Here is a 26,318-nt window from a genome sequence, read left to right as displayed (position 1 = left end):
AATCATCCCCCCGCACTAGCCTGTGAATTGCGCACAAGCTAGTCAGGAGCGACACTCTGAGCCTACAATGAATTTTCGTTTAAAGGGACTTTCTTTGAAAACATGTCCATAAAAGCGTGTTTCCTTATTAACCTGTGCGGATTGTACAGGCTAATCTGGGACAGTACTTGACGTACATGAAGTCGGCTGAGTCTTCCCACCACAAAGCCTCATACACCATCAATTGATTGTCATTACCCAGCCTTTCTTCAGCTTATGTCTAATTTGATTCACAAGTTTAATGGCATTTTGAATTTATATTAATAATAATTGGCCAATATTAATCATAGTATTGATGTGAATTATTTACGAACTTCGCCTTTGAATACGTAGAAACTTTCACTATGACGTTTGCTATTAAAGTGAAACAGCAATAAAACAAACTGGTATGAAATTAATGAGCTGAAAAAGAAATCCGTATGATTCCTATTCTAGACATGTTCGTAATTTATACAGTTATTGGAACAATCAATTCTATTTATGGGACCATACTTATTATGTGTCCGCTTTAATTTAATATTGAAATGAAACCAAAATGTATTATTAAGTATAATGCACCTTCCCTAAAAACTATTACAACAACAATAATGTATATAGTTTGACGAAGATAATATATTATCAAATATAGCACTTTAAATGTATAAGGAGTAAATGTTATGAATAATGTTGCACTTAAAGTAAAAAAAATAAAATCCACATGGAAGAGAAATATCGTTGCATAGTCTAAGTTTGTGGATAGCGTAAGTTCGTGGATTGTCAGTTTGGAATAACTACCCGCGCTAGATTTTGACATCCTGGAGATGAAAACCGGAATTGTGTATTGTAAACTATCTTTTTACAACTGAGAACAAAATATTTGAATAAAATGCGTTCTAATCAGGCAAACAAATTGAATAATGGCCATAAGTGTATTTTACCTCCATTTTCATAATGCATAAATTTCCTTTGCCAAAAAAATCCGTAACAAAATAAATAAAACCTATTTTGCTCACTTAGTTTATATACAGCATTCTATTGACACTGTATGTTCACAGCCTCGTACTCCATTTTTAAATGCTTTTTAGGCAACGTAAAATAAGAAGTGTTTTATGGTACCTGGTTCCTTATGCATTTTTATGTAATGTACACATGTAGTTAGCGTGTGGCTATGATATTTATTAGAGAAAAAATCATTTTTAATGATAAATAATCAAATTATAACGAAAAATCTACTTTTCTGAAAAAGAAATAATTTCACTATCATAGGTATTTAACTCAAAATGACCCGAAAGCGAGGTGCATCGCTTTGAACAGCCATACCATCATCAGTTGTGCACGAACTCAGTCTTATTCAACGCAGAAATGAATTTACTTTCTGGAAATATACATATCTTGCCAGATTTTTGCAAATGCAAGGAAATTTATTTCTGCGTTGCATTTATAAGACCGAGTTTGTGAAAATCGCTGTACACTTGATGAAGTTATGCCTGTTTTCGGGTGATCTTGAGTTGGATACCTTATTATAATATATTATATATATATATTTATTTGATAGTGATTTTTTCACAGAAAGTTAATTTTTCGTTATATTTTGATTATTTATCATTCAAAATGATGTTTTCACTAATAAATATCATAGCCACACGCTAACTACCTGTGTTAATTTACAGGCCAATCCAACTCCATTGAAACATTAAATATTTCATTAAATAATGTTCTTTATAAATGTTCAATGTTCAGTTACATGTATTTTTTTTTAATGTTTTCATTCATGTATTAAAAATGTTTAGAAAGCACACATTTCTACATTTGGCCCAATCAGCTGTTCTGGAGTAATGACGTCACATGTGTCATCCACGAACTTGCATAAATTCAAAATGGCAGTTCATACTGATGGATGGTGTTTGTTAACTTGAATTTGGAAGACAAGATTACAAATGAATTTGATTCTTTGTTATTATTCACACAGGTGAGGATTTAATTTATGCTTAATTATATTAATTTGATCAAAATAAAAATATATTACTTATAAAACTGTTCTATTTGTTATATCCACGAACTTACCATAGACCAGGATAATGTTTGTAGTAACACCTACATTTGATGAGAAAGTGCAGACGAGATAATTACATCGCGACAGCAGGTACACATCAAGAATAATGCCACGTAGGGAGGCATCTGTGTAGCGACTTCCCCTGTCGGCACTCTTTGAGACCTCGTTGTCACTCACAAAGGTGTAGTTCGGATAACTGCAAATTTATACGAAATACATCATTCAGCAGCGCACTGGAAAAACGGTCTCTTTCGAACATACGGTCGACACGTTCCGCTTTTAGTGCATTGTTCTTTCAAAGGAAAAATCCACTTACTAGTAATTTGTATCAACCTTACGAAATATTAGTTTTATTTGGAAAGTGGCCCATATGATTTACCTGTTCGGACTGCATTGAGCACAGCTTTCTCCGAATGTGGCAAATAAGATATTTTTGAACAATTTTTTTTGTTATATTTGATAACAATTAAATGTACAGTTTATTTATACATGAGCAAAACCATAAAAAACATTTTTAAACAAGAGCTGTTTGTAAAACATGCATGCCCCCCATATGGGCTCTCTGTTGTAGTGACAGCCATTGTGTGAATATGTTTTTTGTCACTGTGACCTTGACCTTTGACCTAGTGACCTGAAAATCAATAGGGGTCATCTGCCAGTCATGATCAATGTACCTATGAAGTTTCATGATCCTAGCCATAAGCGTTCTTGAGTTATCATCTGGAAACCATTTTACTATTTCGGGTCACCATGACCTTGACCTTTGACCTAGTGACCTGAAAATCAATAGGGGTCATCTGCCAGCCATTATCAATCTACCTACGAAGTTTCATGATCCTAGGCATGAGCGTTCTTGAGTTATCATCCGGAAACCATTTTACTATTTCGGGTCACTGTGACCTTGACCTTTGACCTAGTGACCTGAAAATCAATAGGGGTCATCTGCCAGTCATGATCAATCTACCTATCAAGTTTCATGATCCTAGGCCTAAGCGTTCTTGAGTTATCATCCGGAAACCATTTTACTATTTCGGGTCACTGTGACCTTGACCTTTGACCTAGTGACCTCAAAATCAATAGGGGTCATCTGCGAGTCGTGATCAATGTACCTATGAAGTTTCATGATCCTAGGCCCAAGCGTTCTTGAGTTATCATCCGGAAACCACGTGGTGGACGGACCGACCGACAGACCGGCAGACCGACCGACAGACCGACATGTGCAAAGCAATATACCCCCTAATCTTCGAAGGGGGGCATAATTAAAATGTTTAACTAGAAGTCACAGTAAAAGGTCACATGAAATTATCAAAAATTATGTTATTTTAAGAATATTTACAGAATACAGTAGACAGTGTTCTTAGATAAAAAACGTAAATTAGAAATCTCAATTGCTCTATGTTTACACTTCGGACATGACGTTTTTCTTATAACTTGGTAGCCACTTTGTTTAAGTATATTATAGTTCCATCGCAGCACATACACTTTTTATTTTTTCCCATTTAAACTTGTATTAACACTCACTTCTTTTTCGCCTCATGCAAGACCCCTGGATCATCGGTAGCTATGTACACTTTACGCTGGACACCGGGATGCTTCTTCTCGTATATATCGTACCATTCTACGACATGATGCATGTATTCATCAACGCTGTGAAACTTGGCCTCCGAAATGAGCTTGTCTGTCCTTCGCACCTGCACTCTGTAATTCAGTGTGGATATCACATACTGTTTTAGACATCAAGTCCGTTTAATATAGTTCAGGTTATACTTCATAATTATTATGTTAACCTAAGTATGCACTGAGTAGCACTACTAAAGGAACCGCTATTTCATTGTTATTTCTATGAATACTATAGAATACAGACACATATACAAAGTTTAAAAAAGTAAAATGAGTTTTGGAACAAAATATCCATTTGTATATTTCAACAGAGTCAAAGGCACTCAGGCGATCATATGTTACCCCCATAAGATAAACTCATAAGAATATGTATTCACGGTTCACAACGTTTCATTGTATACATGGAATGAAAATGCAGCACCCCCTGTTTGTCAACGGAAGAAACCAGTTTTTATTTTTGTAAAGTATCATTGGAACAAATGGTGTTAGCTAGTGTCAATATGATTTGACAAAACAGTATTACTTCTATAGTGTTGACAAGGTTTCGCCATATAAGGTGAACTGCCCCATTTCCCATGTAAATAATAGTGTTTAATGTACCAGAATCATTTTACCAAATGTCACACCCAAAATTTTCCAAGATCGTCTGAAATATCCTTACAGCAAATCTCTAGCGTAGTTTCTTGAGCAGTTTACCCAAATGTGACTTATTGAGTGTTCAAATGGTTTCGCAATAGCGATACATAACAAAGCATTAGTTGGCAATGTTTTGTGTCCAATCCGGAAACATTTTAAAACTCGGCCAATATATCAGTACAACACATGCTCTGAGAAATTTCTATAATGATTAGGCAACACATTGACATTAAGCGAACATATGGTTAAACTATCTCTATATAAGAAACGTTGCCTGCCTGGATGTTTATCAACGGAACAGAACTATTGTGGAAATTTTTTAATTTCACGAAGAGACCTAGTTTGCAGCTCCACCTGACCCAGCTTTAATATAGAAGAATGTTTTATTATTTCTTATCATCGGACTTAATAATACGGTTGAAACATAACAACAGAACGTATGGTAATACACACACTCGGTATATAATAGTCATTCTGAAACAGTTTCGCCTACCCAACAATAGGATTGGTAAAGCCCAGCTTTTCTTTGCCTTCATTAAGGAACTTCTGCATCATGGCGTTTGGTCTGGTCACGTAGGTCACAAACTGACCGACCCACCAAGCCGCGGGGTCGCCGTGAATACAGGTTAAGTGATCCGCTATGTCTTCTGGTATCGCTGGGGGTAAAAAATGTGGGCGCCAAGACAGTTTACCCACCTGCGGAAGCTCGATAACTTGTGAATTATCCATCGTAGAATTTGCTTAAACATTTTAATGAAAGTAGTCTTATACAATTATTTCATTAATATTATTATTGTTTTTAATGAATAATTGCCACGCCTTTAAATGATAGTCTAATTAAATTCAGCGTAATAATATGATAGTAAGCTTGTTAAAAATTATATTTACATTACTGTTTTATTCTGAATATTTTTGTATGAATTTGTGTGATGCCCATAATTGTGTCCCTTTTGAAAATTTCAATCAATTTATGTCATAGTAGTACATTGGTGAAGCAACCACTTTAAATGATAAAATGTTTTGCAAATTAGCATATTCTAGTCCAGTGTACATACGTCCCCATTGCGAAGCAGCCATATCGCTCTTGAAGCGGCATGTCTTGCTGATTGGCAGGAATACAGACTCCCAGCCCTTGGGCGCGTATCTCCACCCCTCACTCTTTAGGATGAGTGTGCGCTGGGTGGCATACGCCATGATAAGGCAGAAAGTCACATGATGCAACTGGCACCCATAGCCACACTCCGTAACTACCAGTTTGCATAAAATTTGTTTGGCCTTGTCACAATCCGAAGGATTCTGAGAAGTAAATATTTAAAATCATTTTATCCTTAGGTTGGAATTAAATATGTTTTAGTGTACATGTCGAAAAAAAATGTTTAATAGGAAGGTCAAATACCTTAAGGCAATTGGCTGATACGGAACCAAGGAGGAAGTGTTCACAAGGTTTCATTGAATAAAAATGAAAAATTGCCAACTATCCTCGACAGACATGTTTTCTAATAAACTGGAAAAACATTTTATTTCGGCCAACACAACGTTTAACAAATGATCAGATTATGTTTCAAGATATATGGTTAAAACATAAAGTTTCAAAAAAATTGGAAACCGCCATTCCCACATGGCGGCCATTTGTTTCATTTAATCAGAATCATGTATATATGAAATATCATGTGAACACATGTTTGACAAAGTTTCATGATGGAAACAAATATTATTAAATATGACCATTAACAAAACTGCTTCGCCTTTTGATGGAAAAGTTGTTTTATGGAAAAAACCCATAAGTAAACGAATTATCTGGTCAAGTTTCATTAACAAAGAGCCAACAAAATTGTAACTGAAATGAGTGTAAACAAGACTATTGCCTAGCAATTAAAGTCCCCTACCAGTGAAACTCCACCATTTTCAGCAATATTTCTAGTCTATTTGTTGCCATAGCAACCATAATTCCTGATGTAAGAACAAAATGAAATGACGCGCATTATCTCCGTATTGCCATCTATCCATGTTTCAAGTTTCATGAATAAATATCAAGAACTTTTAAAGTTATCGCAGTATCCACCATTTTCAGCAATATTTCTAGACTATTTTTTGCCATAGCAACCAGAATTATTGACCAAGGAACAAAATGAAATGACGTGCATAATCTCCATATTGCCATCTGTCCATGTTTCAAGTTTCGTGAACAAATATGAAGAACTTTTAAAGTTATCGCAGGATCCAGAATGTGCGACAGACTCACAGACACACAGAGCGCAAACCATAAGTCCCCTCCGGTGTCACGGGTAGGGGACTAAAGAGCATAATATAAAGTCATCTAAGGAAACCTGCCCCGTCCTCCAGCATTCGCCATGTTTTTCTTCGGACGGAACCATTTTAGAAAACAGCTTAAATAGTATTAGAACAAATTTATCAGGAAATCCCATGCTTATTAGGCAACAGGCTTATCAGGCAACCGGCTTGAATAGTTTTCACTAGTTCTTTTGTTTGCTTTTTAATTTGACTTAGTGACGTATGTTTGACACCACCTTACCAAGTTTTGAACCAATGAAAAAATGTTCCGACCAAGTATCATGCAGGTCGGAGGTCGCCATGGTGTAATGGTTACGGTGACTGCTTAGCAATCAGGAGGTCACGGGTTCGATTGGGAGCGTTCTTTAGATTTCTCCCAAAGACACCAAGTGCTGGTTCAAGGCCCAGTAAATGGACTCGAGAGCGTTTAAATAAGACTTTCAATGCAATCAAGCAGTATCATGAAGATTGGGCACCACCATCAGTTTTCACAACGGATGACAATACACGAATGATGTTCACACTAGTTTACCAAAAGCATATTTTACTAAGGTGAGCTAAATTGAAACAAGTGGTCAATAATGTGATCAAACAAACACCTGTATTGTGACATACAAACAATATTTAGTTATTGAACGTCTATGTCATGTATTATAAACACATGTTCTGCAAATTACTTTCATGATACAAATGATAATTAACCTTATTTGTACTTAAAATATGTATTTACATATTTTATTTAATCACACAATCAAAACATGCATTTTTTAAGCATACACTTTCGTATACGGATTTATTCTAGCAAGCCTACAAAAATCATCAGACACTATGGTTTAAATACTAATTGGTACACTATTTGATGTTGCAATATATACGTATCTTTATAACCCAGATCTATTCGTCTGGAATTAATACATTATGCCAAGACACATGTTTATTTACAATTACAAAACATGAATTCATAACCTCGGGCTAAAATAAATGTTATCAACTATTAAATAAGGCGTCTTGAAAACGTGTTTAATCCGACAACGGAAACTTGTGTAGTATTTTATTTTGTGTAGTATCAAGGAATTCAATTTTTATCCAAAAATCCGTTAATGACGGAAATCACGATCCCATATTAGTCTATGTATTACACCCACTAGCTAACGCAAGAATAGGCTAAAGAGCACGCGCGGACTTATCCTAGTTCTGGCATTGTAAACCGCACTCATTTATCCTTGATCAGGATTAGCTGTACACACTGATTATTCATAGAGTACACTTAGGAGCATTCATGGAATAATTGTATAAATTATCTGGTTATCAGGACACACTAAAACAGTATTTACCGTCTGGAATGAGAAGATACTTTTAGAATTTGTATATTTTTTCACCTATTATAAATTGCAAGTTGGTGGATGCACGTGCAATAACCCAAGTCGCCCAACTATATGAGCTTCGTTGCGGATTCATTGGGCTTAATGCATTTGTATGAATTATCATCCAAGATTAGCATTGCCGATCCTGCACAGAGATAACTCTGTCTGCTTTATAGAATCACCCATTCAAAGCAAGTCTTTTGTAAAATAATATCCAGTTTTAGCGGACACTGTTTACATGGATTAGCCTGTGCGGGCTGCATAGGCTTATCCCGTTTTTACAGAGCAAGGCTCATACATACATGTACCTCAAACTCACCTGAAGAAACTCCAGTCTTCTCTGTACGAGGTCAGTTAGTTGGAGGTTCTCCAGCTTGCGCCACTCCCCGGCACCATCCACCGTGTTGGCCAAACGGCTCTGTTCGCTCTTCAACTTCCTGTTGGGAATACGGATATGGTCTTCTATTTGTGTTGAGGCATATCATGATCTGACACATTTTAACAATGTTGACATATACATTTGGTATATAATGACCTGACATAATTGCAAATGATTTAACATATAAGTCATGAATCTGCAGTTAGAAATTCTTAAACTTTGCTTAAATGGTCATATTTTCTTTTTATAAGTAATTGCTGTCATCTCATTGACGTTCAGACAATATATATGTAGCTAATCCCCCATTCAATATGTGTTGAATCCCAGTGATATGGCTGTGAAAAAAACGTTTAAGCTGTTTAATGACATATGACATCTTAATATGACATTAACGCATAATAAATTGCGCGTCGTCTTATAAAAATAATGGTTTACTGTAGTGTCATGTTATGTTAAAGTCCAGTAATTAATGGGAATATTATTGCTGACACATAAACTATTTTCAACCGGTTTTGTGTAAAAAGTGAACGTTTACCCTCGAAGTGCGCTTGACTTTTCTAGTAAGGAAACGGATGTTTTTTGCGACAGGTCGTAGTATGTAATGGTCAACATTGGTGCCAAGTAATTAAACAATCCATCCATAAACAGCGAAGTCATGGCTGAGACAGGAATTGTCGAGCTGTTGTATGACCAACTTAGTCTAAACAAATTTGACATTTGATCAGTAAATATGACCTAAACCCTTGAGATACGGAAAAAAATATGTGTTACAAGTGACTCGTCTTTCAAAGGTTTATATGTGTGTTAAGATATTTTTAAGTTATCAATATAACAAAAAGATTGGATGGATTTTTGCAAACAGACATAGAGATGGACAGTTTGACTGATGTACGCCATCTTCTTCGATGGGCTGTGGGGAATTAAAGTAATTTATTCCTAGACATATTGCTCCAACATTACACTTTTTAACCAGAAGATGTACACATCTATAAGAAATATGTAACCTAGAAAAAGTTTATATATTATAAAAAAAATGACAATATGTACTTCTAAAATACTGTAAAAAAAAGAAAAAAGAAAATCATACACCGCATTTTCTGAACAATCCGCAATTCCACCTTAGTGGATGTTTTACTTTTTTAATGCTATAAAGCTATTTTACAGATACGCACATTGAGTCTTTGAGGAGGGCAGATTACTAGTTTATTTCTCTGGCGATGTTAAAATAGTTAAAGAACCTACGACGATTGTTTGGACGCATATGGATAGGAGTTATTATACATAATTTTTTATGCAATAAAAAGAAAACCGTAAAAGGACCCTCTTTAGGTTGGCTCTTTGCAGACAGATTGCGTTTTATGAATAAAATGCAATAAGACCGTAAACGCACAAGTGAATGTTTAGTGGGCGCAGATTATTAGGGTCCCATTTCATATAAAAGCATGGTAATTCAGTTGTCGAAAGGACGCCTCACAATATTTACGGCCGTTAACAAAGATGATATACCAGTCAGATTTAGGCGAGATTGTGATGTATATGTATTGAAATTGCGGATTTGTATTCACTTTCTTTTAAACAAAGCGGTGCATTCTCATGAACTTGAGTATATCTCATTGAAAAAAAATAATTTTGACATAAACTTTTATAATAATACATAATTCCGCTAAATGTTGTAATGTCGACACTGGTTGTTCAGGAAAAAAAAACTGATAGCGAAGCGGGAAACCTGTGCTGCAAGAAAACAGGCATGTAGTTGTAAAACACCATATTTTTATTACAACTCCTGGCTTTAAGCTTGGTTGTTAGGTCATTTTTAGATCTTATTTTTTTCGCAAAAAGACTTTACATTATTTTAACGTGTACTTATATAAACATAATTCAAATTAATTTCAAAAGTTATGATTTCTATAGGGATAGCGTTTTTATACAGTTTACATGAGAAAGGAACAAATTATCATTTAACGCATCCGACGAGAAAACTCAAAACAGCTCATTACTCATTAAACACAAAACCGTCGGAGACGGGTGATGCTCCCCAAAGGTTTTTTTTGTCACATTAAAACGTCTTGAGGGCACAGTAGTTGGGGGGATAATAATTTTTTTATATAAAATTTCAAAGGCCATAACTCTGTGAAAAATCATCCGACTAGAACCCGCTGATAATATGCACATCTCCTCTTGGTAGTGAAGCTTCCCATAAAGTTTCATTGATTTCCGGTCATTAGTTGCTGAGAAATAGCCCGGACAAGAATTGCACTATATGTACTAGTACTAGTCCCATAAAGTTTCATTGAATTCCGGTCATAAGTTGCTTAGAAATAGCCTGGACAAGAATTGCACTATATGTACTAGTACTAGTACACCCAGCTAGCACGTAACGTTCAAATAACGTTACGCTTAAGTTCTATTTAGGTTAGGATCACACCGAACGTTCCCAGAACGTTTTCAGAACGTTTTAACAAAAATTAAACTATCAGTATTCGTAACTTACTTTTGTTATATGAAATAAATGTTATGAAAGTCACATTTGAACGGTATATTTTTACGATCCTAGGATGAATTGGTGAACTTTAAAAGCGTAACGTTCCTGTAACGTTCTTCCCACGTTTTTGTCGGAACGTTATCGGGAAACCAAATGTCAACGTTACATTCCTAACGTTCACAGAACGTTATAACAACGTATAAAAATCACACTAGTGTTTTTCCCAGGCCATTTTAGCGTGTCAAAAAGCCACACTGCCCTTTTCAAAGGCAAATTTCGCCACGCGCCATTTTTTCAAAGGCAAATTTTGCCAAGGGCCCTTATCGATAACATCTTTATTGCCTTATGATCTAACTTGGTCCGAAAAATCAGCTTCCTTGATTGTCTGTGACGCTCCGACTGTGCTTGATTTACTCGAGAGACGTCAAGGTCTAATCGTCTATATTTAATTGAGCAGATTTAATCTATAACAGTGCTCGATTTATAGGTAGGTCTTACTGACTGCTCCAAAGCTGTGAATAAGTCATGCGTGAATAACCCCGTGTCAGTATCAATTGATAATGCCGGTGGCTATGTTATACCAAGCGCACTTTTCGCTCGGCAATTTGTACTCCTCCACGATATAATCATTACTTCAGAGACTTTTGATGAAAAACTCGATGTTATTCTCGTGGCAATTGTGCTTTGCATGCATTATTCAGTTATATCAAAACATATATTTTTACGCATAATTACATTTAAATTCACAAACAAATTTATTCTTTATCGTTTTCGTCTTTAAGATAATTAGATCTAATTATTGAAATAATAACTGGGACATATACAAATGATAACAAAATGCGAATCGCGTATAAGATTAAACGTTGCTATGCGCACCTGTCGCTTACATCATTTGACATTTTATCAACATAGCGGACTATACAGAATTAAATTGTGACTCGGCAAAAATGGCAAATAACGTCGTAAACGATCGAATTAACGATGGAGATTATACATTAAGAAGGAATTAATGAAATGTCTGTGATAATCAACGATGCATAAAAATGTTTAAGATAGCAACAACATTATTTATTTATTTGTAATCTACTCGGCAGATGTATGACACGGATACGAGTGTTTGCATATTGTTAGCGATCAATTTACTCGCAATGTTATTTTAAACATCTGTCGAGATTATTGTTAGAAAATGGGATAAGACAAACATGGTTTCATTTATATGTTAGTGGATCTGTGTAAAGTCAGATTCATATGCATATATTGCTTTATTATGTTTGTCGTGCTGTACAGTTTATTGAAACAGCATGGAACTTAAATGTAGATTGCAAGGTAAATATATTAATATAAATCATAGTAAGTTAAATACATCTATTACCATTACATGTGCTTGTTTATATGTTATTTGTTCCACAACTGCTTCTGATGCGATTACATGTTTCCCCGTAATTCAGGTATTCAGGAAACGTTATTGCCATTTTTTGCCTAAACTGCGCGCTAAAATGCCCTTTTTGAAAGTAATGCGCCATGCCCCTTTGCCCTCCTGGGAAAAACACTACACACAATATAAAAATGTACATTAAATATGTTTTCATAAATAATTTGACTTTTGTGTTGTTGTTTTTTTTTACAAAATACGCTTATAAGTAGATGTGCACTTTGACCCATTTGTGTATCTTCCAATGTTTGCAAGCGCAATTTACTTGTTATCTGGCTGTTTATGGTGTACTTAGTAAACTACACGTATATATGGTTATAGGTTTATTATACATCAATAATAAATATATAATCAGGCAACTTGATAGTGCGTGTGCATGTGGTGAGCGCTAGCCAAAGACAGAGTAAACTGCGGAGGCATGTACATATATACTTACAGAGTGGCACTGGGTATGACTCATGCATTCAATTTAAGGCCTATACTGTTACACATCATATCTCCCGCGTGCATTCCTTTGTTAATTGACCTACTGGCTAATTGGATTTTCAAACTTTGCTGTTATTGAATGTTAACCTTTGTGTTTTAAAATAAGAGAAGTTGGAACATACAATCGATGACAAACAGCAGTTTGCGAGGTAGGGTTTTATTGTTATTTCAATTTGTAATATTAAAATTGATAGCATTATGCACTTGCTTAATATTCAAATTCGGAATTATGGGGAAACTCGTACCATGGAGACTTCGTACCACTTTTGAATATACAAACGTTCACTTAAAGTCATTTTTTGCTAGCAATTAATTTGTTGTTGAAAACTCTCTTGAAAACACAGGTAATTACGTGAAAAATAAATATGTACACTTCAACACAGTTATTTCGAACACCATCCGAATTCACGGTTAATTGAAAAATAAATAAAATTCAAAATTTTCTCTTAACCTCAATAATTAATCTTATTAAATTCTAAATTTGATATATAATTATGTAAAATGTTGTTTATTGGTCATGACTTGATTAAAAAAAATCAAATTCAGTTATGAATTGATACAGTAATAAAATGCATTATTAAATTTAAAGATGTTGTAACGCTTGATTATTTGACCATGTATGAAAGAAAATTCGGTTTCATATATGTGCTTGTTCAAGAGGACGCATATATATGTGTTTTCTTGGTGATATGCATGTGGTTCATGTATGTCTTGCCATTTTTTCGCCGTTTTATTTTAAAAAAAAACAGTTGGTCATTCTGATATTTTTTGTACTACCAGGACAACTGGGAAGACACCTGAACAGATCTGGATTCAAGACAAACAAGATCAACAATGCGATATATATATTTGTATAAATTACATTCATGCAATAAACTTGTGAAGAATAAAAATGTGTTGGTTTTCAACCTCAAAATGAAAGTTAGATTTAGGTTCGTTTTAGGTTAAATGATAACGTTATTCTGTAACGTTTCGGGAACGTTAAGCAAACCATACATTTTAACGTAAGGAGAATGTTGCAGCGCAACGTTTCTGGAACGTTTGGGCTAACGTTCCAAGAACGTTTTTGTGCTAGCTGGGCTGTTAATGGAAAATTTCAAAGGGCCATAACTCTGTGAAAAATCATCTGACCAGAACCCGCTGATAATATGCACATCTCCTCTTGGTAGATAAGCTTCCCATAAAGTTTCATTGAATTCCGGTCACTAGTTGCTGAGAAATAGCCTGGACAAGAATTGCACTATATGTACAGTTAATGGAAAATTTCAAAGGGCCATGACTCTGTGAAAAATCATCCGAGCAGAACCCGCTGATAATATGCACATCTCCTTTTGGTTGTGAAGCTTCCCATAAAGTTTCATTGAATTCCGGTCATAAGTTGCTGAGAAATAGCCTGGACAAGAATTGCACTATATGTACAGTTAATGGAAAATTTCAAAGGGCCATAACTCTATGAAAAATCATCCGACCAGAAACCGCTGATAATATGCACATCTCCTTTTGGTAGTGAAGCTTCCCATAAAGTTTCATTGAATTCCTGTCATTAGTTGCTGAGAAATAGCCCGGACAAAAGTTGTGCACGGACAGACACACGGAAGGACGGACAGACGAAGCAGTGACTATATGCTCCCCCCAAAATTTTTTTGGGGAGCATCACAAATAATCGCAAATAATAAGACAAAAGTTTGCACTAACATTATTATTGGAATCATAATTTGTTCGAGTATAATATAACGTTAACACATATAATACAAAGCAATACTGAGTATGAATATTACACCAAAACCGAACATATTGAATTTTCTTAAAGTGAATCGCCTAAATAAAATAAGAGTACATAAAACCAATTACTGTTTGTGCAATCATTAATTGGTGTTTAGGCATTTGGTCTACTGTGTGATCCTTCTACACTTTTTCCTTATTTAATTTCTGCTATTTCAATAACTGCAATAATGCCAAAAACGGCTACTTAAAGAGTATACACATTATGGTTTTAGTTCAAAATAAAGGCTTGCTTTTGTGTTCACCTGCTCATTTCGTTTGAAACATTGTGTGCACTTTGATAGTTCATTAGAACAAGAAGCTGCCACTGACATGTAACCCCGTCACGGATGCAATGATTTAGAAAGGGTACAGTTAGAATTTGGGAGTTCATTTTGTTTGACATATAAAAGGAACAACAATTGTTGAAGGTGTTCTAGTTTTCCCCCGCTTTACCAAGTCTCAACAATGTCAATATACCGTAAATAGTATGAACATGTTTCATAAATATTGAGTCAAACAAGTGGTTTCTAAAGTGATGATATGAATGTTCAATGAATTAACCTGGTGACTCATGTTTTTCAAACGTGATTCAGTTTTTAAATTGGCTTAGATAAGGTCAAGATAAACATCTGACAAAAATTCACGAGAATTGAGTTATAAGTGCAACTTCTACCTTGCCTTTGCATATGTGTTTATGCCAATATTCATATAGTATAGAAATAATGTTGATATGCCCCTTTAGTATCTAAAATGCATACAATAACACGTTTTTTGTATCAAATGCATTTCAAATGAAGGCAATTTAATTATCATTATTCCTGTATACCGTAGTTTGGTAGTTTTCTTTTTGGTTAACTCGTTGTGTCTGCGGTATATTAAGGAGTTCATCCATCGCATAACGAAACAAGAACTAATCAACATAACTATGTAGAATATACATTTGACAGTCCTTTCATTTGTATGCAAAGATTTGTTACAGTTGCCAGTCTAAGTTTTTGCAATCAATAAAATATGTATTTACTTTATTGTTTTGTGTTATGTATGCCTCTGCAAATTGCAACATTTACACTGCTCCTTTGCTGAACAAGCAATAAATATATAAATATTCATATAGGCCGTTTTATTTGCGTAAGTTTCACGATTTCTTTGACTTGCAAGTACTAAGTTTTATATGATGGGAAGTTTCACACCTCTCACTATGCTTAACTTTACAACCCATTTTTTCTTTTTTCTTATGGAGGTACTTGATACCGCACGTATGATCGTTATTTGTTATGTTGACAAGTTCACTGAGTGTAACCCTTATATGTGCACAAACAAAATGTTCAAAAGCAAGTAAACATTTCAGTAAATTGCCAATAATTCTTATATATTTTATAACTGCATAATGTAATTGACACTGGCTTTTGCTTTCATGTTACAAATGAAACTAGCGCTTTGTCAAAGACGTGACAAATACCCCCACATGCCGCATTGACACTGAATATTTTGCATGTTGTCTTCACAAAAAACAGCGGACACCATGCTCAATGTTTAAAACACACTAAGTGACTCCGTGACCTAGCTTTTGACCTGGCATGGCCCATGTTTAAACTTGACCTAGACATCATATTGATACAAATTCTGACCAAGTTTGGTGAAGATCGGATGAAAACCACTTGAATAAGAGAGCGGATACCATGCTCAATGTTTAAAACGCACTAAGTGACCCCGTGACCTAGTTTTTGATCTGCCATGGCCCATGTTTGAACTTTGCCTAGACATTGTCTAGATACAACTTCTGACTATGTTAGGTGAAGCTCGGATGAAAACTACTTGAATTAGAGAGCGGACACCATGCTCAATATTTAAAATGCACTAAGTGACCCCGCGACCTAGTGTTTGATCCGGCATGACCCATATTTGAACTTGACCTAGACATCATCTAGATACAACATCTGACCAAGTTTGGTGAAGATTGGATGAAAACAACTTGAAATTAGAGAGGGCACACTTAATACGGACCGACAGACCGACCCACAAACAAGCTCACACCACCCCTAAACTTTGTTTGTGGGGGTTTTATGACAGCCATGAGCACATTTTATGCCAATATATATTTTCTAAAAGAATGTATAAATACATATAAAATGGCCACAGACAATTAATTAATAAGTATTCGATCAGTCAGGGATACACTAATACTACAGCATTCACTCCTTGGAATTCTATTTGTATCACCCTTACTACAAGGAAATTGAACCCGAAGTAATTGTGTTGTAGCGAGTTTAAACTCTGATCTACACTGTGGTTTTGTTCACAAACAGTTCAACAGATAACGGAACCAACAGGATAAATATTTTGCTGATTGCCAATAAATATATTAACCATTTGATACCATAGTTTTCTTCTAGTTGTTTGTTTTCAGTAAATATGCCAACGTCAATGAAATAAAAAGCTATCAGATAATTTTGACAATCATGCAATAACTTAATAAAAAATGAAAAAAAAAAAAAAAAGGGAAATCAAAATCCCGATTACCTTAGCAAACGTAGGTACGTAGTGATCGTTTAATATACATGTATTGTCTACTTATAAGACAAAACTAATGGAAACGTATCATATATTTATAAGTGTGTTATTTTAAGTGTTCACAATCTTCCAACTGACTTACTGACTGAGTGACTGACTGACTGCTATTCCCCTTACTGTCTATAGTACGTTTTATAAATATCTACCTGATTTGATATTTTCGTATCAGTGGCCATGTAGCTACGCCTTCACTCTGTGTGATCCATACAGGATCTAATCAATAACATTTTATTGGGCCCCAATTGTTTTTAACATGTTTACTTATAAAAACGAGAATATGAGTACACATCTTGAACAGAACATTTTAATTCAGAACAAAAAATCATCTGAATTAAAAAAGCTTCATAGTATATCATGCTTGATAATTACGAAACAAATTCACAACCATAACTTACTTGTGTATATCAGCTGATATCTCAAGAATGTTATTGACCTCTTTCACAAGGATAGGGTCGGAAGCCAGTTTCTTTATCTGCATCAGCTTGGCATGTACGTACATCTTTAACTCATCTGACACTCGCTCCACTTCCCGGCGCGCCACTTCGTGTTCCAGACTTTCACCGCCTGAAAACGTCACATATGTTTCTAGGGTTTAGTGTTTATCCGTTGAATCATATAATGTACATTTAAACAAATGCAATGGTCTTCATGCTCAACAATTTATACTTCAAAGCTAAGATGACCGATTGATAATTAGTTCTACTCTGTTTTTATACAAATGCGACATTCTCAGAATTACGTGTATTTAAAATTTCCGTTGTATTTTTATTTCTCATGGAAGCACTAGGTCAGCATTAACTATTGTACCCAGACTGTGGGGTACACATATTTACCACTTAATCCTTAACAATTATAGATTCTCTATACAAGCAATACGCAATCTACAATGTAATGCCATATTTTTATATACGTAAGTTTTTAAAAAATAAAAATTATAATACCTTTGCTAAGTTTTAAATATAAGACTAAATTTGTTGCATGCAAAAGTTAACCTAAATGTTGTCTTGCATGGGAACGTTAATTTAAGAAGAACATGCTTCTAGGCTAACAAAAGGTGACTACTGTATTGGATATCTATATTACTAGTATATAAAGAGAATATTAGGTTAAAAGTATATAAGTATGAAATGTATTCAGTGTGGCCTAGGCTGGCCGACTGAATGGTAGACTGACTGCCTTACTAAATTACGGACTGACTGCCTTACCAACTGCCTGACTGACTTACTGACTGACTGACTGACAGATGGATAGACGGACCAACTAACTGACTGACTGACTGACCAGATACCTGTGTTTTCTGTGTTGTGGTGACCTCTGACCTGATTCTTGAGGCTATAAACAAGCTGTCCCTTAGCCTCCTCATGTCTTTCTTTCGGGTTCGCGAGTTGCTGAGAATTTGTCTCTTTAGATGAGCGTTGAAACGTCGACGCACTGCAGATGAAAGTGTATTTGCATGCTGGGGCATTGTCAACAATTGAGGACGGAACTTTTTTCATTCATGTTACAGCATATTTGTTTGTGTGTTTTTTTTTACTGTTGGGTTTTAGTTTTAAGATCAAATTTAAGGCACCTTCTTGATTTTAAGAAAATTTTTGGATTAGTGTATTTTTGAATCATATGACCTGCATATATATTAAAAGAAATGCACACATATGTTAGTCAGGACTGTTTTTGCTTCCAACCAAGAGAGTCGATGATACATTTTAAAGTGTTATATTCAGCTCACAAAGTCCCAATTAGGACCTGCTTGTGACTACTTAGTTTCGAAATATTTTGGGCGTTATAAAAGCATCAGCAGCTTGATGTTTAAATGGCCACTATTTTTTTACTGTTGATTATTATCGTTACAACATCACGTTTTCTTTACAGCGACAATCAGTCAGTCAGTCAGTATGGCTCTATACATTGTCTAAACCATACAATAAAGTGCTAGCAAGTCATATACTTAAATATCAAATAAGTGTACCATGCATATGCCCAATATATGTGTGTCCGTCTATGCACTGCATTCGCCAATCAAACTATTATAGTAAATATCTTTGATTATAATTTAATTGCATTGTATGATAAGTTTACAATCATGTTTCTAAAGAAAATGAATAAAGATGACTTTATCGCATTGTAATACTGTAGGTGCAATTGACCTCCTGCACATTACAAAAGAAAAAAAGCTCTGAAAACATTCTTCATTTGATAGTGTGCGTGTTAAAACAGATATACGACGTTAATGATTAAGCACTGTTTCACGTTTTTGGCATTATTATTTGTTGTAAATCAAATTATTAGCCATTCGATGGTGTTTTTGTCGGGAATCATATTTGTAGAATAAGAAATAAAGCAATGAAGGCAGTCATAGATGATTCTGAAGAATGAGTTTCAGTGTAAAGCGAAATGGGCTTTTAAAAATGCCTGAAAACGTAATACTGGATGTTTCAATGTTTATTTTACAAGAGAGTCAAGATGGACTGGCTCTGGGCAGAAGCGACTGGCTTCCAGTTAGGTAACTGTTGTTCTCTGGGCATGAACAGGAGGATGCAGCACACACCCAACGATTAGCCTTTCAAAGTCAGCACAGAGAGCGCTCATCAGGTGTAAGGTGCATGGACCACAAATCAAGACGGTCTCTTTCCTTGCAAAGAAGAAGTGGATCAACCTGGACATAATTCATTGCTATGCCCCAACGAACGACAGTGTAGAGGACTAGAAGGACAACTTTTACAAAAGACTGTCAACCATCATACAAGACAGACCAAAGAGAAACAGTATCAGTTTAATGGGTGACTTCAACGCCAAGATCAAAAGTGACAACCCAGGATATGAGGCGATTATGTGGAAGTAAGGGTAAGGCGAGATGAACGACAACGGGGAGAGGAGATTCGCCGACCTAAGCGCTTCAAGTAACCTGGTCATCGGAGGAAGTGTTCTCCATCACAAAAGGATACACAAGGCAACTTGGGTGTCACCAGACTTGAGAAATAGATCGACCACTTCATTGCAAGGAAGTTTCGTCGCATTCTTCAGGATTTACGTGTCAAGCAAAGAGCAGATGTGGCTTCGGACCATCATCTCCGTATCGCCCAATTTAAACTGAAGCTGACGAAAAGTTTAACAGATGGGCCCAGCCAACGCCAACGATACAACACTGCTACACTGAAAGACGCCTGGAAGCAAGAAGAGTTCAAGGTAACATTCTCCAACAAGTTCCAGGTCCTTGAGGAGCTACTTGAAAGAGAGGATAGAGCAGATGTGGCAGAAAGTGAAAGAAATGGTTACTGCAAGATGCAAAGAACTGGGCTCCAAGTCTTACACCCTCAAGGAGTGGATATCAGGAGAGACGCTTCAGAAATGTGAAGAAAGACAAGAAAAGAAGGCACGTGTCAACAACATCAAAACACTAGCCGCAAAAAAGAGAGCCCAACAAGAGTACATAGAAGCAAATAGGAGCGTCAATCAAAGTATAAGAGCAGACAAACGGAACTACCATAGAGACGCTTGCAACAGAGGCGGAAAGGGCAGCCTATCAGGACACAACTAAAGATATGTACTCCATCACCAAGAGAATAGCAGGAAAGTTTGCTAAGCTAGAGAGGCCAGTAAGGGACATACGTGGAGGAGAAAAAACAGATGACGAAGCAAAAAGAAGAGGTGGATTGAGCACTTCCAGGAGCTACTTAACAGGCCAGCATCGGCGAACCCAGCCGAAATTCCGCCAGTTAAAAGCGATCTGTCAATCAAGTGCTGCACTCCCACGAAGGAAGAGATCAGCAGCGCTATCAAGCAATTGAAGAACGGCTAATCTGCAGAACCTGACAGCATACCAGAAGAAGTGCTTAATGCTGACTTGGAGATCAGTTCGGAGCTAATACATCCGCTCTTCAGCAAGATATGAGAAGAAGAAGAAATTCCAAAATAGTGGAAAAGGGTTACCTCATCAAGCTCCCCAAGAAGGGGGACCTCATTTCCAGCTCCAACTACCGAGGAATCACGCTGTTGGCTATCCCAGGAAAGGTGTATAATGGCATCAGGATGAACCGAATGAAAGAAGCAGTAGACCCACATCTCTGTGACCAATATGCCAGCTTTCAAATAGAGAGATCGTGCACGAATTAGATCGCAACGATGTGCATCATTCTGGAACAATCCCTGGAGTGGAACTAGCCCTGTATGTCAACATCAAAGACTATGTAAGGCGTTTGACAGCATTGACCTGGAGGACTTCTGAGACATTACGGAGTGCCAGAAAAGATAACCAACATCATCAGGAAGTCTTATGAAAGGATGACCTGCATAATCGTTCATGGCAGACAGCTCACGGACACCTTTGAATTTAGAACTATAGTGAGGCAAGCCTGCTTACTCTCACCTTTCCTGTTCTTGCTGGCCATAGACTGGGTAATGAAGACATCTACAGAGAAGAAGCGCAATAGAATTTAGTGGACACTCTGGAAACAGTTTGAAGACCTCGACTTTGCCGATGATCTGGCTCTGGTGCCCCACACCTGACAACAGATGCAGAAAAAAACAAACCTGGTAGCGGACAACTCGGCTAGACAGAGGGAAGAGCATGGCTATCAAGACCAACGTATCCAACAACACACCCATAACAGTCCAAGGCGATGCGCTGGAGGAGGTGGACAGCTGCACCTATCTCGGCAGCATTCTGGACATTCAGAGAGGAACGGATGCAGGTTTAGGAACCCACAACGGTAAAGCACGAGCAGACTTACGTCAGCTGAAGAACATATGGGGATCCAGCGAAAATGGAATCACCACCACGATAAGGTTCTCAATACCATCATGAAGCCAATACTTCTCAATGGAGCAGAGACCTCTTTCACCACCATAAAGAAAATACAGGTTTTTATCAACACCTGCCTAAGGAAGATCCTGATGATCCACTGGCCAGACAAAATATCTAACGAAAAATTTTGAGAATAACAAAGCAGAAGCCAGTTGAAGAAGACATCCTTCAGAGACGTTGGCTGTGGATAGGCCACACCCTTCGCAAGCAAACATCCAATACGACAAGGCAATCTCTCACATGGAACCCCCAATTAAAAAGGACGAGAGGGCGGCCTAGCAACACCTGGCGCTGTGACTGGTATGCAGATGTTAAGCAGATGGGCCAAACATGGGAGAAGCTGGAAAGCCTCGCCCAGAACCAAGACGCCTGGAGGAAGCTAGTTGGTGGCAGACAGGACCACAGGCGAAAATAAAATGAAAATTATATCAGAAACTTTTTCAAAACAACAACAACACGAGTTTGTTTTACGATACCAAATAATGAGGGCATCGTTAACCTGTGTACAATGCTTTAAATGACAAATATACTGCCTTAGTGTGTGTCTGATTTTGCTGAAATAATTTTATTTGAGTATGATTGGTTTGCTGACGATACAATACTAAGTAAGTAATTATTCATGATCATAAATTGGGTCATTTTGCTATAAGAAACACGTTTTGGCAGATTATCATGTGTTGTTTAATTGCAGTTCATTATCGAACTAGGTCAAGTTGAACTGTGAGCATCATTTGCTAAAAGCATTGTCCCATTATGTTATCATTGGACGATTGGTTTGCTCAGACACAGGTGAGCGCTAAAGGGCATTCATGTCCCTCTTGTATTTTTTATTTCACTCCGGTTTAAAACATATTGTGTTTATACCTATGTAACGATATTTGACAAATTATAAGAAAACGTGATCAATAATATATTTTAATACTTATTTCTGTGTAATGTATATTCATACAAAATATTTAAGAATGAATTGCCTCAGAACAATTTACCCCATATGCGCTGCTAAATGTTGCAGTCCATTTAGGCACTTGCTGGACATGATCATGTACACGGTGAGAAACAGCATAGCCACTAAAACGCCTGATACGACTTGCATGTGCCTCATCTTTGGGTTCAAATACATTTTATTGCTGAAACGGAGAGAATAGTTTTATTTATTTATGTTTTATTTGCAGTGATGTACACTTTATTGCTAAACATTAGAGGAAGTGTTAATATTTCATATGGAATAAATTCAAAATCCCACTGCCATGTCTGGAATAAACTTCGCTTGCGGTCTGCTGAATGTTATTATAAACAGGTAAACGCGGGAAACATAATCCTTGTAATATAGCATTTCCCGCATATTTGATTTAATTAGTCTTTGTGGTATGTTAATGAATAGAAATTCCTGACAGAAATATAACATTCCCTTCGACATCAGTATGGTCAGTTATATATATAATTCATTGTTGCAATTTAACTCGAAAATATGTTTACACTTAAGACACTTTCTTCAGAATTTATGGTTTTGAAATATTCATCGGGCTAGCATTGGTGTTTACTACTAAATCACTGAAATATGATAATGTAAAAGACCAGAGTAAAACAATGGGACGAGACGGTTTACATTCTACATAAAATTGCCGAAAAATAAGGTGCAACAACAGACGATTGTGTTGAGTGTGAAGTTCTTCCTAGCATACCGCATAACATATACATGAATGTTGTATATTCATAATAATTTAATAAATTTAGCGTGTACTTCCAATTATTAACACATTAAGGTATGGAAATCTCAATGCACACAACGTTGCATTTGTATTTCATTTAAGTTGTTGCTTTTACATTAAAATTCATAAGAATTGGGCATAATATAGTATGACCCTTCCGATATAAGTGTTATAGATTTAAGGTTTTGAAATATTGAAAATACATTTTGAAAGTTAACGATGAGTGTTTTGTTTTTATATATTAATTTGTATCGCATAGGTTGCTCTAAGTTAATTAAGCTCTAAATCCGGTTTTTTGGTTAAATTATAATCACGTTATAATCCTGGCTGTACATTTTCCACATTTGCATGTGGAAAAGGAGTAAAATTATGTGGAAATATGCGGAATAATGCGGAAAAAGATTGAAAATATGCGGGCATTTAATTTTTTTATGAGATTGCAGACAAATGTCCGCATAATTTGTCCGCATATTTTTGCAGACATTTGGATTTTATATGCAGAAATTAGATTTTTGCATGCGATTGATTTTGTATACAGAAAATACACTTTTATATGCCGAAAGTTAGGACTTAGTTTATTTCAGGCTATTTCACAGTCAGATGTCACAGTGCGGAAAACACTTTGTCATTTTTATAAGTATTCTGGACTTAGGCATTTTTGCACACAAAAATCTGAGTGCTGTTTCGGTAGCATGCTACCGAAACAGCACTCAGATTTTTGTGCAGACCACGGTAGACACACACTCTCTCGGAGCCGCGGACACCTTCTTGATCTCCACCACGCTCAATTCAGAAAACAACAAACCTGCAATCATAAATACACATTCACTGCACACAAGTAGTCTGAAACTTACATTTAAGATAAAAAAAGAGCATATGGAACCTGTACAGGTGATACAATTGACAAAACTGAAAGAATGGCATGGCCGCAAACAGGGGCTTCAAAATAAAAAATTTACCATGTACGAAAGTGGCTGGGGACGAATGAAATGGAAATGATAGCCTGCTTTTGGAATGATATTTTTACACGCAAAACATAGCACAACCCAACAAACCATGAATAAATACCACGTAACCAGGTGGTTTTCGCGCAATACTTCACAGCGTGACCCAACTAGCGATTCCAGCTTAAATAGAACCCAAAATACAATATGCCTACCGCAGTTGTCCTTCCTGAGTAACAAAGAACACAACAACAACAAGAGGTCATGACCCCACAGTTACGCATTTGAAAATGGTCATATTCTCAGGATTTAATGCAATTTGGGGGTACAATAAGACCTATTACCCTCAAATTTGACATTGAAACCTACCCTTTACCAATATTTCACTTTTTGACCAGGGCCAATTCGCATATTTCTGCTTCCTACCTAGTACTGCTACCTTAAGGACACCAATTATTCTTTTTCTTTACTGCAAAAGCATCCTTTTCTAGAATTTAAGACTATTCCTGACAAAAACACACTGTTTTCACTCAACTGTACTGCAAAAAGACTGTCTTTCTTCATATCAAACACTTAACACTAAGTGCACACTTTACTCCTATTTCACCGAGAATTCATGCATTCAGAGTTCTGAGTCAGACACTCTTTAAATGTCTCCTGGAACCTTTTAGACACCTTTCAAACCTTATTCCCTTTTATAAACACTCTACTCATGCTTATATACATCTTACTTGCACAGCAGATACCTTTTCCAACATGTCTGGACCTAATTTTTGAGAAAAATAGTTGATTTTTCAGCCAAATGTATTGATATCATTTGGAAAGTGACATGAAGTGTTGTTAAAGAGTGATGCATACAGTGTTTCAGCAGTCTGTCTAGGAATAGAACAACAACTGAAGGTTTGTGCTTTTCATAATATTTCTAAATATTCCTTAAAATTTATGCTTTTTATGTTGTCATTGAAGACCTTTTTTGGATGTGATATTTGAGGTAATAGTATGGCAAATATTAATTTAAATGCTGCTGTCGCACCAATGTTCACTAGGTGCAGTTTGCAGCTTGATAATGGAAGTTATAAGACCTCATGTGTAGAAATTAATATTAAAGTTGAATGTAGTATTGGAAGTTTATCATGCTAGGGAACTGAGGTTTAAAAGGAGTTTTGTGCATGTGCAAGATGAGCACTTAATTCTCATTAATGATGTTAATGTTTATAAATAAATTAATAATTTTTTTATGTTTCTCTGTGCATTTTCATACCAGTAGAATTACACATCATTCTAATTGTAGTGATAGTAAATTTGTACTAATCATACCAACAAATTCAGTTAAAATAAAAAGATACTGTGTTAAATATATTGTGTCATAATTATGTTAAGTTTTAAGCTAACCTGAGCAAAAAGTGCTAATTAACTTGGCTGGTGCTCTACAGACTGAGCTATCCTGCAACCTGACACTTTATCTCCTAAATTGACTTATTCAAAATGTGACATAAGATCAAAATTACATTTATTTTAGTCACCAGTATGACTTCAATATTAATGGTAGATGACTACAGATTTATTGATTTCAATGGTTTGTCATACTTTTTTGATAGCTTGATGGCCAACTTATAGAGCAACAGCAACATTTTCAGAAGCAACTTCTCAAACAGCAGCAATTTCTCCAACAGCAACAACCACTGCAGCAGTAACAACAACAACTCCAGCAGCAACCAACCCAGCAGCAGCAACAACCACCGCAGCAACAACAACCGCAGCAACAAC

General features: G+C 36.0%; 2 protein-coding genes across 14 annotated transcripts in view; one reads left to right on the top strand and one right to left on the bottom strand.

Moving 5' to 3' along the window:
- LOC127873151 (homeobox protein Nkx-2.2a-like) overlaps window positions 1-26,318 on the top strand; it is a 384,621-nt gene that overhangs the window by 63,129 nt on the left and 295,174 nt on the right. The window lies entirely within an intron of this gene.
- Window positions 1-26,318, bottom strand: part of LOC127873148 (alpha-(1,6)-fucosyltransferase-like) — a 176,586-nt gene that overhangs the window by 1,502 nt on the left and 148,766 nt on the right. For 4 of the 9 annotated variants that reach the window (XM_052416800.1, XM_052416803.1, XM_052416801.1 and 1 more), the window contains 8 exons: window positions 22,885-23,025; window positions 18,386-18,528; window positions 17,493-17,661; window positions 8,303-8,420; window positions 5,383-5,623; window positions 4,821-5,067; window positions 3,593-3,769; window positions 2,117-2,267 (listed from right to left, as the gene is read on the bottom strand). In XM_052416800.1, coding sequence (XP_052272760.1) covers window positions 2,117-2,267; window positions 3,593-3,769; window positions 4,821-5,067; window positions 5,383-5,623; window positions 8,303-8,420; window positions 17,493-17,661; window positions 18,386-18,528; window positions 22,885-23,025 — 1,387 coding nt within the window. Of the gene's footprint in view, window positions 1-2,082; window positions 2,268-3,592; window positions 3,770-4,820; window positions 5,068-5,382; window positions 5,624-8,302; window positions 8,421-17,492; window positions 17,662-18,385; window positions 18,529-22,884; window positions 23,026-26,318 lie in introns of all 9 variants that reach the window. The other 5 variants (XM_052416804.1, XM_052416807.1, XM_052416805.1 and 2 more) reach the window with 5 other exon arrangements.

The sequence above is a fragment of the Dreissena polymorpha genome, chromosome 3, assembly GCF_020536995.1.
Source record: "Dreissena polymorpha isolate Duluth1 chromosome 3, UMN_Dpol_1.0, whole genome shotgun sequence".
NCBI classification, from domain to species: domain Eukaryota; kingdom Metazoa; phylum Mollusca; class Bivalvia; order Myida; family Dreissenidae; genus Dreissena; species Dreissena polymorpha.
Note: the sequence above shows the minus strand (reverse complement) of the source record. Positions and strands in the feature narration are given on the sequence as shown.